The sequence below is a fragment of the Chiloscyllium punctatum genome, chromosome 11 (assembly GCF_047496795.1).
Source record: "Chiloscyllium punctatum isolate Juve2018m chromosome 11, sChiPun1.3, whole genome shotgun sequence".
Classification (NCBI taxonomy): domain Eukaryota; kingdom Metazoa; phylum Chordata; class Chondrichthyes; order Orectolobiformes; family Hemiscylliidae; genus Chiloscyllium; species Chiloscyllium punctatum.
Genome location: NC_092749.1, coordinates 106,812,513 through 106,830,395, shown reverse-complemented (window position 1 = coordinate 106,830,395; position 17,883 = coordinate 106,812,513). Strand labels below are relative to the sequence as shown.

At 46.4% G+C, this 17,883-nt stretch overlaps 1 protein-coding gene across 3 annotated transcripts in view; it reads right to left on the bottom strand.

The window, feature by feature from the left end:
* The window catches only part of plcb1 (phospholipase C beta 1), an 834,527-nt gene that overhangs the window by 226,480 nt on the left and 590,164 nt on the right, over nucleotides 1-17,883 (bottom strand). For all 3 annotated transcript variants that reach the window (XM_072581462.1, XM_072581463.1, XM_072581461.1), the window contains exons 11-13: nucleotides 15,725-15,882; nucleotides 2,047-2,129; nucleotides 423-507 (exon numbers count right to left, since the gene is read on the bottom strand). In XM_072581462.1, the coding sequence (XP_072437563.1) occupies nucleotides 423-507; nucleotides 2,047-2,129; nucleotides 15,725-15,882 (326 nt within the window). The remainder of the gene's footprint in view (nucleotides 1-422; nucleotides 508-2,046; nucleotides 2,130-15,724; nucleotides 15,883-17,883) is intronic.

Below are 17,883 nucleotides of genomic sequence, written 5' to 3'. Positions count from 1 at the left end.
ACTAATTGACCAATTACTAGGCCTTGATGGTTGGTAGGTTGGGAAGGTCACTGGAAAGGTCACACATGATCTAAACAGAGCTCTAATCCATCAAAATCATAAATCGGCGTTGCTTTATCTGTATACAATTTACCTGCCTTATGTAAATCTGCCGAAATCTCATAGACCATCCTCAAACCTCCCCTCAATCTCCTTTGTTCCAAAGGCAACAACTTCAGGTTCTCCATCCGAACCAGTAAGCTAAAATCCTTCTTCCCCTTTTCGCAAATCTCCCCTGTGCTCTGTCAAATACACCTCACCTTCCTAAAGCGTGGGGACCAGAACTATACACAAAAAAAAACATATCTTGGCCTCCCCAGAGCGCTGAAAATTTAGGATTTAGTGAAAGTTGGTTCATTGTTGATGACGAATCACACACTCACCGGGTATTTTTCCAGGTCTTCCATCAGTAATGCATCTCCAAATATTGACCTGCAGTACTCTGCCATCTTCGCCTGTTGTTTCAGACTGAAGAAAGATAAAGATAAATTGCCAGGAACACTAATGTATTTACAATGTGTATATTTATATGTCGGATCAAGCACCATGCCAATATTTGCTTTCTCTCCATGTTGGCCATTTCCAACAATGGAACACAAGAGGCAAAGTGCTTGCTGCTGGACCTCCTCATTCAGTTTTCTCTCCTGTTACATCGTCATAGAGATGTACAGCATGGAAACAGACCCTTCAGTCCAAATCGTCCTTGCTGACCAGATATCCTAACCTAATCTAGTCTCATTTGCCAGCACTTGGCCCATATCCCTTTAAACCCTTCCTATTCATATACCCATCCAAACTCTTGCCTTCGTTGCTCAGACCTTTGAGTATACGAGTTGGGATGTCATGTTGAGGTTGTACAGGACATTGGTGAGGCATCTTCTGGAATACTGTGTGCAGTTCTGGTCTCCCTGCTATGGGAAGGACATTATTAAATCAGAAACCAGGATTGTATGGTTTGAGTTATGAAACTAGGCTGGATAGACTGGGACTTTTTTCACTGCTGCAAAGGAGGTTGAGGGATGACCTTATAGACCTTTATGAAATCATGAGAGGCATCGATAAGGTGAATAGCAAGGGTCTTTTCTCTACGTTGGATGAGTTCAAAACTAATAGATATATTTTAAAGTTGAGAGGAGAAAGTTTTAAAACAGGGCCTGAAGAGCAACCTTCTTTATACAGAGTGTAGTTTGTATGTGTAGAATGAACTGCCTGAGGAAGTGGTTGACACAGGAACAGTTAGAATATTTAACAGACATTTGGATAAGTACATAAACAGGAAAGGTTTGGATGGATTTGGGCCAAATGCAGTTTGGGAAGTTGAATTTGGGAATATGGTTGGTATGAACGAGTTGAACCAAAAGGTCTGTTGCCATGCTGTATGACTCTATGACTGTGACCCTTCAACTCTGTTGACATCCAATTTCAATGTAGGAACTTTAACAAAAGAACTGCACTACCTTGGTGCTCCTCGTCAATGTTACGTATCTAATGAACAGCTTATGCGCAAAACGTCAACTCTCCTGCTCCTCAGACGCTGCCTGGCTGGCTGTGTTTTTCCAGCACCACACTTCGACTCTATCCTATCCAGAGTGTCTCTCTGATCTCCGACACCCCAATAAAGTGAAATATTCATGAAAAAGCCTTTTCGTTTAAAACATGAACAAGCTGCTTTCACTTTTTAAACAATCCTGTGATAGTGACGAGTGCATTCAACATTGCTCCCATTGCTGTTTAAACGTGGACGTTATCACACTTACATCAAAGGGGTTTTAAAGGAATATTTGCTCGATGGTAGGCAGTACATAAATGTACCTTCTTTTTGCTGCACCTGTCCTTCCATTAAAGGGGGGGGGGGGGGGGCCTAAATATGAATGTTTGACATATAGTCTGACGATGCCTTCAAGGGTAGCCTAGTGTGTTTTCATCCACTTGCCTTGTCTCTTCCCTTTGTGTCAGTGTAATAATTGCTACAATACATCATCGCTGAACACTGTTGTAAACACTTACGAATCAACATGGTTTTCAAAGGAGAGGATCACAGGGTAAGGAGAGGTCTTGAAAGCACACTCAGCGATGGCTTCAATTACTTCCTGCAAAAGGAATGGAAGAAAGAAACTAAATCTAAATTTCACAATCAAAATGAGCCACAATGTTCACCGTTTCACTCATTAACTCAGTGAACGGTGATATGGAAGTCTTAAGAAAGCTCCACAAATCAGGGCAGCTGCAAAACTTTGTTGCGGCTTGACATGAAAATGTAGCTGTTTGAGCGACCAGGGTCCAAGTCCCTAATTTAAATAATGCATCTCTCTTTGAAAAAAAGGTGAGAATTGCCATTATTACCTGCAAACCTTGCTCTGGAGCCTACCTTCGAATGAGAATGACTGAAGGAGATAGGGAAAGGAAACAGACTACTATCTGAAACAGACTGATAATACGTTGAGCACACAACAAACCTATTCAGTTTGGCTATGCACCAGCAAGGTATAGGGAAATATTCTTCCAACAAAGATACAGGCAAGTATGAAAAATAATTAACACATAGTCTTGCTTCCAATATTCACTTTTCTGTGTGTTTCACATGGTTCACCTCCAATTCTTCCCTTCTTGTTGCTGACTTTTCTGTCTCCATTCCTGGCAATAGACTATGAATACTTTAAAAGCCTATCCATTCAGACAGTTACCTTGTCTACACATTCTCACATCCTACTGCCTGTAAGGACTCCATTCTGTCCTCCTGTTCCTCCATTTCCACCACATCCGTTCAAAGGGTGAAACCTTCGACAGCAGCATTTCTGAGATGCTGTTTTCTCTTTTCTCCTGCCCTGAGCCACTGTGATTATCAGACACCCTGTCAGTCTCTCTTCTTGGATGTATCCTGTCATTCCTTCCCTTCATGAACGAAAGTTGAGTTCCCTTTTGTCCTCAGCTTGAGACCTCTGCTGTCCCCAGCTTCATTATCCTTCATTAACACCACCTTCGATGTCATCTCCTCCTCTCCCCCTTTCAGAATTCTGAAGGGACTGTTCTCTCAGTGAAAAGCTGGTTCATTCCTTGGTCCTCTTCAATACCCCATCCCTTTCCCATCACCCCTTTCCATGTAAAAGCAGGAGACCTGGCACCTATCTTTTCATTTCCTCTCTCTCCAATGTCTAAAGCCTCAAACACTCCTTTCAGGTGAAGCCGTGATTTGGGCGATTTATATATACTGTACCCGCTGTGTACCATGTGCTGTCCCCTATATTGGACAGCTTTCAGAATGCCCCACTTTATTCGCAAGCTTTGAGTGCCATGTTAGTTGAACTCCCCTCCTTACTCTCACGCCAAGGCACATTGCAGCCTTCTGAACTCAACACTGAGCTCAATAATTTCTGAACATAAACTCTGTCCCCATTTCATTCCCTCATTTCAGTTTACAGGATTTCTCACTCAGCCTGCATTAGGCACACCTCTCTTGCACCAACTCAATTCCGTATGCCCCTATCGGAGACTTAACTCTTTTGCCACTGTTGGAATATTGCGTGCAATTCTGGTCTCCTTCCTATCAGAAGGATGTTGTGAAACTTGAAAGGGTTCAGAAAAGATTTACAAGGATGTTGCCAGGGTTGGAGGATTTGAGCTGTAGGGAGAGGCTGAACAGGTTGGGACTGTTTTCCCTGGAGCGTTGGAGGCGAAGGGGTGACCTTATCGAGGTTTACAAAATTATGAGGGGCATGGATAGGGTAAACAGGCAAAGTCTTTTCCCTGGGGTGGGGGAGTCCAGAACTAGAAGGCATAGTTTTAGCATGAGGGGGAAAGATATAAAAAAGACCTAAGGGGCAACTTCTTCACGCAGAGGGTGGTACGTGTATGGAATGAGCTGCTAGAGGAAGTGTTGGAGGCTGGTACAGTTGCAACATTTAAGAGGCATTTGGATGGGTATATGAACAAGAAGGTTTTGTAGGGATCTGGGCCGGCTGCTGACAGGTGGGACTAGATTGGACTGGGATATTTGAGGATCACAAATGTGGTTCCCCTGTTCAAGAAGGGGACCAGTGAGCCTTACTTCAGTTGTTGGTAAAGTGTTGGAAAAGGTTATAAGAGATAGGATTTATAATCATGTAGAAAAGAATAATTTGATTAGGATAGTCAGCACGGTTTTGTGAAGGGTAGGTCGTGCCTCGCAAACCTTATTGAGTTCTTTGAGAAGGTGACCAAACAGGTAGATGAGAGTAAACCGGTTGATGTGGTGTATATGGATTTCAGCAAGGCATTCGATAAGGTTCCCCACAGTAGGCTATTGTACAAAATGCGGAGGAGTGGGATTGTGGGAGATATAACAGTTTGGATCAGTAATTGGCTTGCTGAAAGAAGACAGAGGGTGGTGGTTGATGGTAAATGTTCATCCTGGAGTCCAGTTACTAGTAGTGTACCGCAAGGGTCGGTGTTGGGTCCACTGCTGTTCGTCATTTTTATAAACGACCTGATCTGGGCGTAGAAGGGTGGGTTAGTAAATTTGCAGATGGCACTAAGGCCGGTGGAGTTGTGGATAGTGAAAAAGGATGTTGTAGGTTACAAAGGGATATAGATAAGCTGCAGAGCTGGGCTGAGAGGTGGCAAATGAAATTTAATGCGGACAAGTGTGAGGTGATTCACTTTGGTCCGAGTTACCAGAATGCAAATTACTGGGCTAATGGTAAGATTCTTGGTAGTGTAGATGAGCAGAGAGATCTCGGGGTCCAGGTACACAGATCCTTGAAAATTGCCACCCAGGTTGACAGGGTTGTTAAGAAGGCATACAGTGTTTTAGCTTTTATTAATAGAGGGATAGAGTTCAGGAACCATGAGGTTATGCTACAGCTGTACAAAACTCTGGTGCGGCCGCACTTGGAGTATTGTGTACAGTTCTGGTCACCACATTATAAGAAGGATGTGGAAGCTTTGGAAAGGGTGCAGAGGAGATTTACTAGGATGTTGCCTGGTATGGAGGGGAGATCTTACGAGGAAAGGCTGAGGGACTTGAGGCTGTTTTCGTTAGAGAGAAGAAGGTTGAGAGGTGACTTAATAGAGACATATAAGATAATCAGAGGGTTAGATAGGTTGGACAGGGAGAGCCTTTTTTCCAAGTATGGTGATGGTGAGCATGAGGGGGCATAGCTTTAAATTGAGGGGTGATAGATATAGGACAGATGTCAGAGGTAGTTTCATTACTCAGAGAGTAGTAGGGGTATGGAATGCTTTGCCTGCAATGGTAGTAGATTTGCCAACTTGAAGTGCATTTAAGTTGACATTGGACAAGCATATGGACATACATGGAATAGTGTAGGTTAGACTGACTTCAGAGTGGTATGACTAGTTGGCGCAACATCGAGGGCCAAAGGGCCTGTCCTGCACTGTAATGTTCTATGTTCTATATCTGGTTGGCATGGCCGGGTTGGACCGGAGGGTCTGTTTCCATATTGTACATCTCTATGACTCTAATTGATGGAAGACTGGGATGATAAAAATGCCTACGTATGGGAAACCTCCCGGTGACCACCTGAAAGGGAAACGGGTTCCACCCCCAAGATCGGGTACTCTGACAAGACCCCCTACAGGCATGGCCTCCGACTTCATAAAATTGATTTTATATCCCGAGACAGAACCAAATAGATTAATCACTTGTATTAAACAGGGCACAGATATCATTGGGTCAGTTAGAAAGAGAAGGACATCATCTGCGTAAAAGGTGATCTTGTGCCCTCCTGATCCTCCCTCCGGGGCAATTATATTGGGGTCCCTCTGGATGACCTCTATCAATGGCTCAATCACTAATGTAATGGTGAAAGGGGGCACCCTTATAAGCTGCCTCTACCAATACTAAAATTGTCAAACTATATACCATTAGTGAGAACCGCCGCCTTAGGGCCACTATATAACACTGCCACCCACCTGGCAAAGACCCCTCCAAGACCAAACCGCTCCAGGATATAAAAGAGACCACTCCACCCAGTCAAACACTTTCTCTGCATCCAGGGAGACTATCAAGCCCAGAATCAACCCTTGCCTGCGTACCTGAACCCTATTTACTACTCTTCTCATGTTGTTAGAAGACCTGCGGCCCCTAATAAACCTGTCTGGTCCTCCTTTATGATGAAGGGCAAAACCCTCTCCAACCCCAATGCCAGCATTTCCAACAAAATTTTAAAATTCAAGTTTAATAATGATATGGGCCTGTACGAAGTAGAATCCTCTGGGGCTTTCCCTCTCTTGAGAATAAGAGAAATATTTGCTTCTCTCAGAGAGGATGCGAGGCAGTCCTGACAGTTGAATAATTGTACATACCCAACATTGGCCCAGCCTGCATGTCTATGAACTCCTTATAAAACTCACTCCGAAATCCGTCTGGGCCAGGAGCTTTACCGCTCTGGAGCTGCCTCACCACCTCCTGTATCTCTTGGATTGTCAGAGGGGCATTCAAAAGAGGCACCTGTTCTGAAGTTACACCTGGGAGGTCCAAGGTCTTAAAAAAGGACTCCATCTTCGCCAATCTGTCTTCACAGCCCTCCCAACTCACAGTGGCACTTCCTGAATGCTGTGTTAATCTTTTTGGAATCTGAAGTGATAGTACCAGCACACTCTCTCATGGATGTGATAGATTGGGGGGACACTCTTCTTTCTGGCCAGGTACGCCAGATATCTACCCGGTTTATCACCAGACTCGAATATCCTCTGCTTCGCAAAGGAAATCTCCCTCCTTGCTGTCTGGGTGAGCGCAGCATTCTGAGCAGCCCTGAGGGCTGTAATGCACTGTAACTTGGTTACAGACGGTCTGTCAAAGTATACTGTCTCAGCTGCCTTCAGGCAGGCCTGAAGCACGGGCTGCTGCTCTCCCCTCTGCCGCTTCCGGATCGCTGAGTAAGGAATAATCAAACCCCTTGCATAGGCCTTGGCAGTGTACCAGAGCACTGACAGATTACTGGTCATACCGAATTAATGTCCCAAAACATCTTAAATTCCCACATAAAATACTCAGTAAATTTGCTACCCTTCAGGAGGAAAGGATCCATGCGTTAATGCCATGCACCTGTCCCATCATCACTGACCTTCACCTCCATGTACACTGCTGCATGATCAGAAATGGCTATGTTCCCAATTCTGCAGAACAGCACTGAATTCAAAAAGGCCGATGGGGCAAAAAACATGTCAATCTGAGGATAGCACTTCTGTGGGTTAGAGAAAAAGGTGAAGTCTCTCCCCTCAGGATGAAGACATCTCCACTCATTCACCAATCCCAGCCTCCCCGAAATGTTCGCATTTCTAATAAGAGCTGAAATGTTAATTGTGTTTCTCTCTTCAAAGATGCTGCTCTAACTTATTAAGTATTTTCAGAACTTTATGTTTTCATTTGTTATGCCTCTCTGGGGTAGTGTGTTAGAAATCAAGCTCCAATATTCCCCGACTGACGAGAAAAATTTGCAAAATATTATTAAAGGATTCAACTCCACAATTTATGTTTCTAATAAACTCAGGTTAGTAGAAAACAGAATCCAGGTTTCTGTGCTTAACGCAAATTATTATTTATTACAAATAGATAAAGTCTGACCAAAGGTAAAAAAGAATGAATTGTCTACTTTAATTCTGTAATTAAAACTTTACCTAGCTGCTAAAACTCCTCCACACACATAGAAACATAGAGATATATAGGACGGAAACAGACTCCCTTCGGTTCAACTCATCCATGCCAACCAGATATCGTAAATGAATCTAGTCCCATTTGCCAGTGCTGAGCCCATATCCCTCCAAACCCTTCCTATTCATATACCCATCCAGGTGTCTTTTAAAACTTGTAAATGTATTCGCCTCCACCACTTCCTCTAGGTAAAAACAATGACTGCAGATGCTGGAAACCAGATTCTGGATTAGTGGTGCTGGAAGAGCACAGCAGTTCAGGCAGCATCCAAGTAGCTTCAAAATCGACGTTTCGGGCAAAAGCCCTTCATCAGGAATAAAGGCAGTGAGCCTGAAGCGTGGAGAGATAAGCTACAGGAGGGTGGGGGTGGGGAGAGAGTAGCATTGAGTACAATGGGTGAGTGGGGGAGGGGATGAAGGTGATAGGTCAAGGAGGAGAGGGTGGAGTGGATAGGTGGAAAAGGAGATAGGCAGGGAGGACAAGTCCAGACAAGTCAAGGGGACAGTTACTCAGCTGGAAGTTTAGAACTAGGGTGAGGTGGGGGAAGGGGAAATGAGGAAACTGTTGAAGTCCACATTGATGCCCTGGGGTTGAAGTGTTCCGAGGCGGAAGATGAGGCCTTCTTCCTCCAGGCGTCTGGTGGTGAGGGAGCGGTGGTGAAGGAGGCCCAGGACCTCCATGTTGTATCCGTTGCTCCCGATGCGGTCTCCTCTACATTGGGGAGACTGGGTGCCTCCTAGCAGAGTGCTTTAGGGAACATCTCCGGGACACCCGCACCAATCTTCCACACCGCCCCGTGGCCCAACACTTCAACTTCCCCTCCCACTCTGCCGAGGACATGGAGGTCCTGGGCCTCCTTCACCGCCGCTCCCTCACCACCAGACGCCTGGAGGAAGAAGGCCTCATCTTCCGCCTCGGAACACTTCAACCCCAGGGCATCAATGTGGACTTCAACAGTTTCCTCATTTCCCTTTCCCCCACCTCACCCTAGTTCTAAACTTCCAGCTCAGTAACTGTCCCCATGACTTGTCCGACCTGCCTATCTCCTTTTCCCCCTAACCACTCCACCCTCTCCTCCCTGACCTATCACCTTCAGCCCCTCCCCCACTCACCCATTGTACTCCATGCTACTCTCTCCCCACCCCCACCCTCCTCTAGCTTATCTCTCCACGCTTCAGGCTCACTGCCTTTATTCCTGATGAAGGGCTTTTGCCCGAAACGTCGATTTCGAAGCTACTTGGATGCTGCCTGAACTGCTGTGCTCTTCCAGCACCACTAATCCAGAATCCACCACTTCCCCTGGCAGCTCATTAAATGCATGCACCACCCTCTGTGTGAAAAAGTTGCCCCTTAGGCCTCTTTTACATCTTTCCCCTCTCACCCTATACCTATGCCCTCTAGATCTGGACTTCCCGACGCCAGGAAAAAGACTTTGTCTATTTATCCTATCCATGCCCCTCATGATTTTATAAACCTCTATAAGGTCACCCCTCAGCCTCTGACGCTCCAGGGAAAACAGCCCCAGCCTATTCATTCTCTCCCTATAGCTCAAATCCTCCAACCCTGGCAACATCCTTGTAAATCTTTTCTGAACCCTTTCAGGTTTCACAACATCCTTCTGATAGGAAGGAGACCAGAATTGCACGCAATATTCCAAAAATGGCCTTACCAATGTCCTGTATAGCCGCAACATGACAGTTCATGTACTCAATACTCTGACCAATAAAGGAAAGCATACCAAACACCTTCTTCACTATCATATTGACCGGCGATTTCACTTTCAGGGATCTATAAACCTGCACTCCAAGGTCTCTTTGTTCAGCAAAACTCTCTATGACCTTACCATTAAGTGTATAAGTCCTGCTAAGATTTGCTTCCCAAAATGCAGCACCTTGCATTTATCTAAATTAAATCCCATCTGCCACTTCTCAGCCCATTGGTCAAGAGTGTGGAGCTGGAAAAGTACAGCAGGTCAGTCGTCATCCGAGAAGCAGGAGAATCAATGTTTCGGGCAAAAGCCTTACATCAGGAATGTCTCCTTGCCACCCTATCCCTTTACCTCATCTTGCCTCCTTGGTACGCTATCCCTTTAACTCACCACCCTTCTAAATCCCTGTACCAAACACACAGAAAAGCTGTTTAAATGTTTGACAGCCCCTCGGTGAGTCAGTAAATGATTGAAGCTGCTGTAAAGCCACAGGTCCTGCTGTATAAAGGGGCACAGCCTGGCCTGTCCCTGATGGTACTACCCAGCCAGGAATGAGCTGGATTAAAGGGAGACTGCACAATTCTGAAGCCTCCAACATCCAGTCTTGGCCCCAGAGAGTCCAATGCAGGGTAGAACCATGAACGCTCTCAGAAAATCTGGGCTGATATTTTTGACCTGGAGACATGATTTTGTCAGTTGAATTTGGATTGTGCAATAAGAGAAACAGGTGTCGTGTGTTCAAGTGAGGGTGTTGACCTGAAATCGTAAAATTATCAAGATTTTAAATGAGCAAAATATTCAAAAGAGCTACTGCATAGCCTAATAATTAATCAGGTCTTGTCATCAATTGCCTTTAAGTCAACAGCATGAGTGGGATTAGCTAAATTGAGTAACCTTTAGGACCACAAGAAAGAACTCAACACAGCAGGGTTAGTTCACAGTTTTTAAAAAAAATTTCCTTTTGTAATTTATTTGTAGGATGTGGGTATCACTGGCTGGGTCAGCATTTATTGCCCATCCCTACTTGCCCCATGAGAAGGTCAGGGTGAGCTGCCTTAGAGTCATAGAGATGTACAGCATGGAAACAGACCCTTTGGTCCAACCCGTCCATACCAACCAGATATCCCAACCCAATCTAGTCCCACCTGCCAGCACCAGGCCCATATCCCTCCAAACCCTTCCTATTCATATACCCATCCAAATGCCTTTTAAATGTTGCAATTGTACCAGCCTCCACCACTTCTTCTGCAGCTCAATCCATACACGCACCACCCTCTGCGTGAAAAAGTTGCCCCTTAGTCTCTCACCCTAAACCTATGCCCTGTAGTTCTGGACTCCCCCAGTCCAGGAAAAAGACTTTGTCCATTTATTCCATCCATGCCCCTCATAATTTTGTAAACCTCTATAAGGTCACCCCTCTATAAGGTCAACCCTCCAGGGAAAACAGCCCAGCCTATTCAACCTCTCCTTGTAGCTCAAACCCTCCAACCCAGGCAACATCCTTGTAGATCTTTTCTGAACCCTTTCAAGTTTCACAACATCTTTCCGATAGGAAGGAGACCAGAGTTGCATGCAATATTCCAACAGTGGCCTAACCAATGACCTGTACAGCCGTAACATGTCCTCCTAACTCCTGTACTCAATACTCTGACCAATAAAGGAAAGCATACCAAATGCCTTCTTCACTATCCTATCTACCTGCGACTCCACTTTCAAGGAGCTATGAACCTGCACTCCAAGGCCTCATTGTTCAGCAACACTCTGTAGGACCTTACCATTAAGTGTATAAGTCCTGCTAAGATTTGCTTTCCCAAAATGCAGCACCTCGCATTTATCTAAATTAAACTTCACCTGCTACTTCTCAGCCCATTGGCCCACCTGGTCCAGATCCTGTTGTAATCTGAGGTAACCTTCTTCGCTGTCCACCACAACTCCAATTTTGGTGTCATCTGCAAACTTACTAACCATACCTCTTATGCTCACATACAAATCATTTATGTAAATGACAAAAAGTAGAGGACCCAGCATCGATCCTTGTGGCACTCCACTGGTCACAGGCCTCCAGTCTGAAAAACAACCCTCCACCGCCACCCTGCGTCTTCTACCTTTGAGCCAGTTCTGTATCCAAATGGCTATTTCTCCCTGTATTCCGTGAGATCTAACTTTGCCAACCAGTCTCCCATGGGGAACCTTGTCGAATGCCTTACTGCAGTCCATATAGATCACGTCTATTGCTCTGCCCTCATCAATCTTCTTTGTTACTTCTTCAAAAAACTCAATCAAGTTTGTGAGACATGATTTCCCACGCACAAAGCCATGTTGAGTATCCCTAATCAGTTCTTGCCTTTCCAAACACATGTACATCCTGTCCCTCAGGTTTCCCTTCAACAACTTGCCCACCACCGAGGTCAGCCTCATTGGTCTATAGTTCTATGACTTGTCCTTACCACTCTTCTTAAAGAGTGGCACCACATTAGCCTACCTCCAGTCTTCTGGCACCTCACCTGTTATTATTGATGATACAAATATCTCAGCAAGAGGCCCAGCAATCACTTCTCTAGCTTCCCACAGAGTTCGAGGGTACACTTGATCAGGTAGGAGAAAGTGAGGACTGCAGATGCTGGAGTACCAGAGTTGAAAAATGTGGTGCTGGAGAAGCACAGCAGGCCAGGCAGCATCCGAGGAGCAGGAGAATCGACGTTTCGGGCATAAGCCCTTCTTCAGGAATGAGGCTGGTGTGCCAAGATCTCCCATCAACTGCCTCCAACCTCATAGTCCCACAACCCCGCACCGCACGTTTCTACCTCCTGACCAAAATCCATAAACCCGACTACCCCGGCCAACCCATTGTCTCAGCCTGCTCCTCCCCACCGAACTCATCTCTGCATACCTCCACGGTCCTGTCCCCCTTAGTCCAAGAACTCCCCACCTATGTTCGGGACACCACCCACGCCCTCCAACTCCTCCATGATTTTCACTTCCCCGGTCCCCAACGCCTTATCTTCACCATGGACATCCAGTCCCTGTACACCTCCATCCCCCATCACGAAGGACTCAAAGTCCTCCGCTTCTTCCTTTCCCGCCGACCCAACCAGTACCCTTCCACTGACCCCCTCCTTCGACTAACTGAACTGGTCCTCACTCTAACAACTTCTCCTTCCAATCCTCCCACTTCCTCCAAACCAAAGGAGTAGCCATGGGCACCCACATGGGCCCCAGCTATGCCTGCCTCTTTGTTGGATATGTGGAACAGTCCATCTTCCGCAGCTACCCTGGCACCACCCCCCACCTTTTCCTCCGCTACATCGATGACTGTATCGGCGCTGCCTCGTGCTCCCACGAGGAGGTTGAACTGTTCATCCACTTTACTAACACCTTCCACCCCAACCTCAAATTTACCTGGACCGTCTCAGACTCCTCCCTCTCCTTCCTCGACCTCTCCATTTCTATCTCGGGCAACCGACTCAACACAGACATTTACTATAAACCGACCGACTCCTACAGCTACCTAGATTACACCTCCTCCCACCCTGCCCCCTGTAAAAACGCCATCCCATATTCCCAATTCCTTCGCCTCTGCCGCATCTGCTCCCAGGAGGACCAATTCCAATACCGAACAACCCAGATGGCCTCCTTCTTCAAAGACCGCAAATTCCCCCCAGACGTGGTCGACGACGCTCTCCACCGCATCTCCTCCACTTCCCGCGCCTCCGCCCTTGAACCCTGCCCCTCCAATCACCACCAGGTCAGAACCCAGCTGGTCCTCACTTTCCACCCCACCAACCTCCGGATACATCGTATCATCCTCCACCATTTCCGCCACCTCCAGACATACCCCACCACCAGGGATATATTTCCCTCTCCAGCCCTATTAGCATTCAGGAGAGACCACTCCCTCCGCAACTCCCTCGTCAGGTCCATACCCCCCACCAACCCAACCTCCACTCCCGGCACCTTCCCCTGCAACCACAAGAAGTGCAAAACTTGCGCCCACACCTCTCCCCTCACCTCCCTCCAAGGTTCCAATGGACCCTTCTATATCTGTCGTAAATTCACCTACACCTCCACACACATCATTTACTGTATCCGCTGCACCCGATGTGGCCTCCTCAACATTGGGGAGACAGGCCGCCTACTTGCGGAACGTTCCAGGGAACACCTCTGGGACACCCACACCAATCAACCCAACTGCCCCGTGGCTGAACACTTTAACTCCCCCTCCCACTCTGCCAATGATATGCAGGTCCTTGGCCTCCTCCATCGCCAGACCCTGGCCACACGACTCCTGGAGGAAGAGCACCTCATCTTCCGCTTAGGAACCCTCCAACCACATGGGATGAATGTAGATTTCTCCAGCTTCCTCATTTCCCCTCCCCACCACCTTATCTCAGTCCCAACCCCCGGATTCAGCACCGCCCTCTTGACCTGCAATCTTCTTCCTGAGCTCTCCGCCCCCACCTTCCTCCGACCTATCACCCTCACCCTCACCTCCTTCCACCTATCGTATTCCCAGCGCCCCTCCCCCAAATTCCCTCCCCCCTACCTTTTATCTCAGCCCGCTTGGCACACCAGCCTCATTCCTGAAGAACAGCTTATGCCCGAAACGTCGATTCTCCTGCTCCTCAGATGCTGCCTGGCCTGCTGTGTTTTTCCAGCACCACATTTTTCTACACCTGATCAGGTCCTGGGGATTTATCCACCTTTATGCGTTTCAAGACATCCGGCACTTTCTCCTCTGTCATTTGGTCATTTTTCAAGATGTCACCATCTATTTCCCTACATTCTTTATCTTCCATATCCTTTTCCACAGTAAATACTGATGCAAAATACTCATTTAGTATCTCCCATTTTCTACATCTCCACACAAAGGCCACCTTGCTGATCTTTGAGGGGCCCTATTCTCTCCCTAGTTACCCTTTTGTCTTTAATGTATTTGTAAAAACCATTTGGATTCTCCTTAATTCTACTTGCTAAAGCTATCTCATGTCCCCTTTTTGCCCTCCTGATTTCCCTCTTAGGGATACCCCTACTGCCTTTGTACTCTTCTAAGGATTCACTCGATCTATCCTGTCTTTACCTGACATATGCTTCCTTCTTTTTCTTAACCAAACCCTCAATTTCTTTAGTCATCCAGCATTCCCTATACCTACCAGCCTTCCCTTTCACCCTAACAGCCTTCTTGAACTGATACGGTCCATTTGCTGTAGGTTGACCCACAATGCCATTCGGGAGGGAATTCCAGGATTTTGACCCAAGACCAGTGAAGGAACGGTGATATAATTCCAAGTCAGGATGGTGAGTGGCTCAGAGGGGCACTTGTAGGTAATGGTGCTCCTATGGATCTGCTGCCCTCGTCTTTCTAGGTGCAAGTGGTCATGGGTTTGGAAGGTGCTGTCTGAGGATATTTGGTGAATTTCTGCAGTGCATCTTGTAGATGGTTCACACTGTTGCTACTGAGCGTCAGTGCTGGAGGGAGTGAATGTTTATGGACATGGTGCCAATTAAGCGGGCTGCTTTGTTCTGGATGGTGTTAAGCTTCTTGAGTGTTGTACAATACATTATAGCACAGGACCAGGCCCTTTAGCCCACTAAGCCTGCACCAATTCCTATTCCTTATTTACAGCCACTACTTATCGCCCATCCACTGTATCTATCCCTGTGGATAGATACCTCATGTACATGTCCATCGTGTGCCTTAAACATTGTTAACACTGCTTCCACTACCTCCAATGGCAGTGCATTCCAGGCACCCACCACTCTCCCTGTACGTCTTCCCTAAATGTTCCCCCTCTCACTTCGAACCTGTGCCCTCTTGCAGTTGACCTTTCCAGCCTGAGAAAAAAGTCTCTGACCTTCCCCCCAATCTGTGCCTTTCATAATTTTGTAGACCTCTATCAGTTCGCCCCTCTGTTTTTCCAGTGAAAACGATTCGAGTTTATCCAAACTCTCCTCATAACTAAAACCACATTCCTGATGAGGGGCTTATGCCTGAAACATCAACCCTCCTATTCCTCGGATGCTGCCTGAACTGCTGTGCTTTTCCAGCGCCATACTTTTTGACTCATAACTAAACCCCTCCAGACCAGGCAACATCCGTGCACCGTCTCCGAAGCATCCACGTCCATCCACCAGAACTGCATGTAACGTTCCAAATAAGTTGTTGGGAGCTGCATTCACCCGGGCAAGCAGGGAGCATTCTGTCACACTCCTGACTTATTCCTTGTGGATAGGACTGGGCTTTGAGGAGACAGGAGGTGAGGAATACTGCAGTATTCCCAGCGTCTGACCCGATTCTTGTCAGCATGTATAGCCCAGGATATTGATACCTTGAAACATATTTCGGTTGTCATGGTAAATCCGTGAGTGATGACTGGTTCCTCCTCCGTTGAGCGGCCCTTCCAGCAGTCCAGCTCCACACACCGACACCCTGCCAGGAGCACCTGACGGTACATTTCCACAGAAGAGTTTCCAGCGAGCTGCCCGGCTGTGAGAACCCAACGCAAGACAGAAATAATCAGTTAGCTCCAGTGAGGACAAATTGAGCCTGCAACATTTAGTATCACTCCCAGCCACGGTAAATACAAGGCAGGATAACACCACGAAGATTCCATCAAAGTGCAAGGTGGAATCGGGCAGAACAGAAGAGGCTGTTCAGCCCATCGAGCCTGTACTGTCAAAGATAGAAAACTACCCACCATTGAGCCACTTTCCTGCATAGATTTGAATGGCATGTTAAGTGCTTGGTGAGGGGGAGGGGTCAAAGGACATGAGTAATCACTGTAAATGTACATTAGCAATAGAACATTAAAAAAAACATAGCAGTGAGGATCGGCCATGTTTGCTCGGCTATTTAATAAGACCGAGCTTTTATATAAAATCCACTGTTCCGCCCTTTCCACACTTTCTTTGCTTCCTTAATAACCAATGATTTATTGATCACACTCTGGAATGTACTCAGTGACTGAGCATCCAGTTTTCCAGGGTAAAGAATTAGAAATAAGTAGCATCCACTGAGGATGAAATATTTCCCCATCTCAGTCCTAACGAGCCATCCTCTGATCCCTGAGTTTCCCAGGTATAGACACATCTTGGAGAGGGGAAAGCACATCTTAGCTTCTATCCTGTTGAGCCCTCAGTCTGTAATCCACAAACTGGCTTTTTGAAATGTCCAGTAAGCTAATGCCGTATTTAGTGACGTCGGTGGCAGTTACTAGTGATCCCTGTAATTTGCTCTCTGGTTGCTTGGCAATGACTTCTGGAATTGGAAATGAACTTTGAGGAAATTACCCAGTGGTGCAGGAAGCTGTTTGGCTTCAAGTAAAAAATGCAGAGATTTCTCGAACAATTTTTGGAGAAACATAGCAGGTCTAGCAACATCTGTGGAGAGAGAAAGCAGAGCTGATATTTTCAAGTCCAATGACGCTTCTTTAGAACTGGAAATGCCACCGAAAAATGCCGACCCTGCTTTCTCTCCACGGATGCTGCCAGAGCTGTTGAGTTTCTGTTTTTGTTTCAGAACTCTAGCAAGGGTGGTACGGTGGCTTAGTGGTTAGCACTAATGCCTCACAGCACCACGGACTGGGGTTCAATTCCAGCCTCGGGTGACTGTTGGTGTGGAGTTTGCACATTCTCCCCGTGTCTGTGTGGATTCCCTCTGGGTGCCCTGGTTTCCTCCCTCAGTCTAAGATGTGCAGGTTAGGACGGATTGGCCATGCTACATTGCCCCATAGTGATCAGGGATGTGTAGGTTAGGTGCATTCGTCAGGCGTAAATATAGGGAAATGGGTCTGGGTGGGTGACTCTTAAGAGGGTTGGTGTGGACTTGTTGGGCCGAATGGCCTGTTACCACACTGCAGGGATTTTATCTGCAGTTCTTTGTTTTATTTTAAGAGATTTCTTTGTTCCTTTGTGGGATGTAGGCATCACTAGCTAGTTAAGGCCATGCCCCAGAAGTCAGTTAGGATTGATCACATTGTTATGTATCTGGAGTCACAAGTAGGCCAGATCAGGTTAGGATAGCAGATTTCCTCCCCTCAACAACATTGGTTAAGCAAATGGGTTTTGCAACAATCACGAATAGTTGCATGGTCACCATTAGCGTCACTTTTTAAATTCCAGATTTTTATTGAATTCAAATTCTACTGTGAGTCATGGTGGAGTTTGATCCCATGTTCCCAGAATATCTGCCTGAGTTTTTGGATTATCATTCCAATAATGTTTCTCCAACAGCAGCTCCTTCCCTATTCCATGAATCACTGTCTTAGAATTTCATCATTTGCAAATCAAAACAAAGGAACTGTCTACTGATATGATTTTTGTATTTAATAAGACACTGTTCCAAGATCACAAACAAATTGACTGGAAGGCATGCAATATGGCAATGTGTCAATTCTATGGAATTACTGGGAGCTATTTCAAGGCGGAGAATGGAAGTTCGGTCAAGGGCTGTTCTGGAGTAAAAAAGTCCAGAGTTGGCAAACAGTTA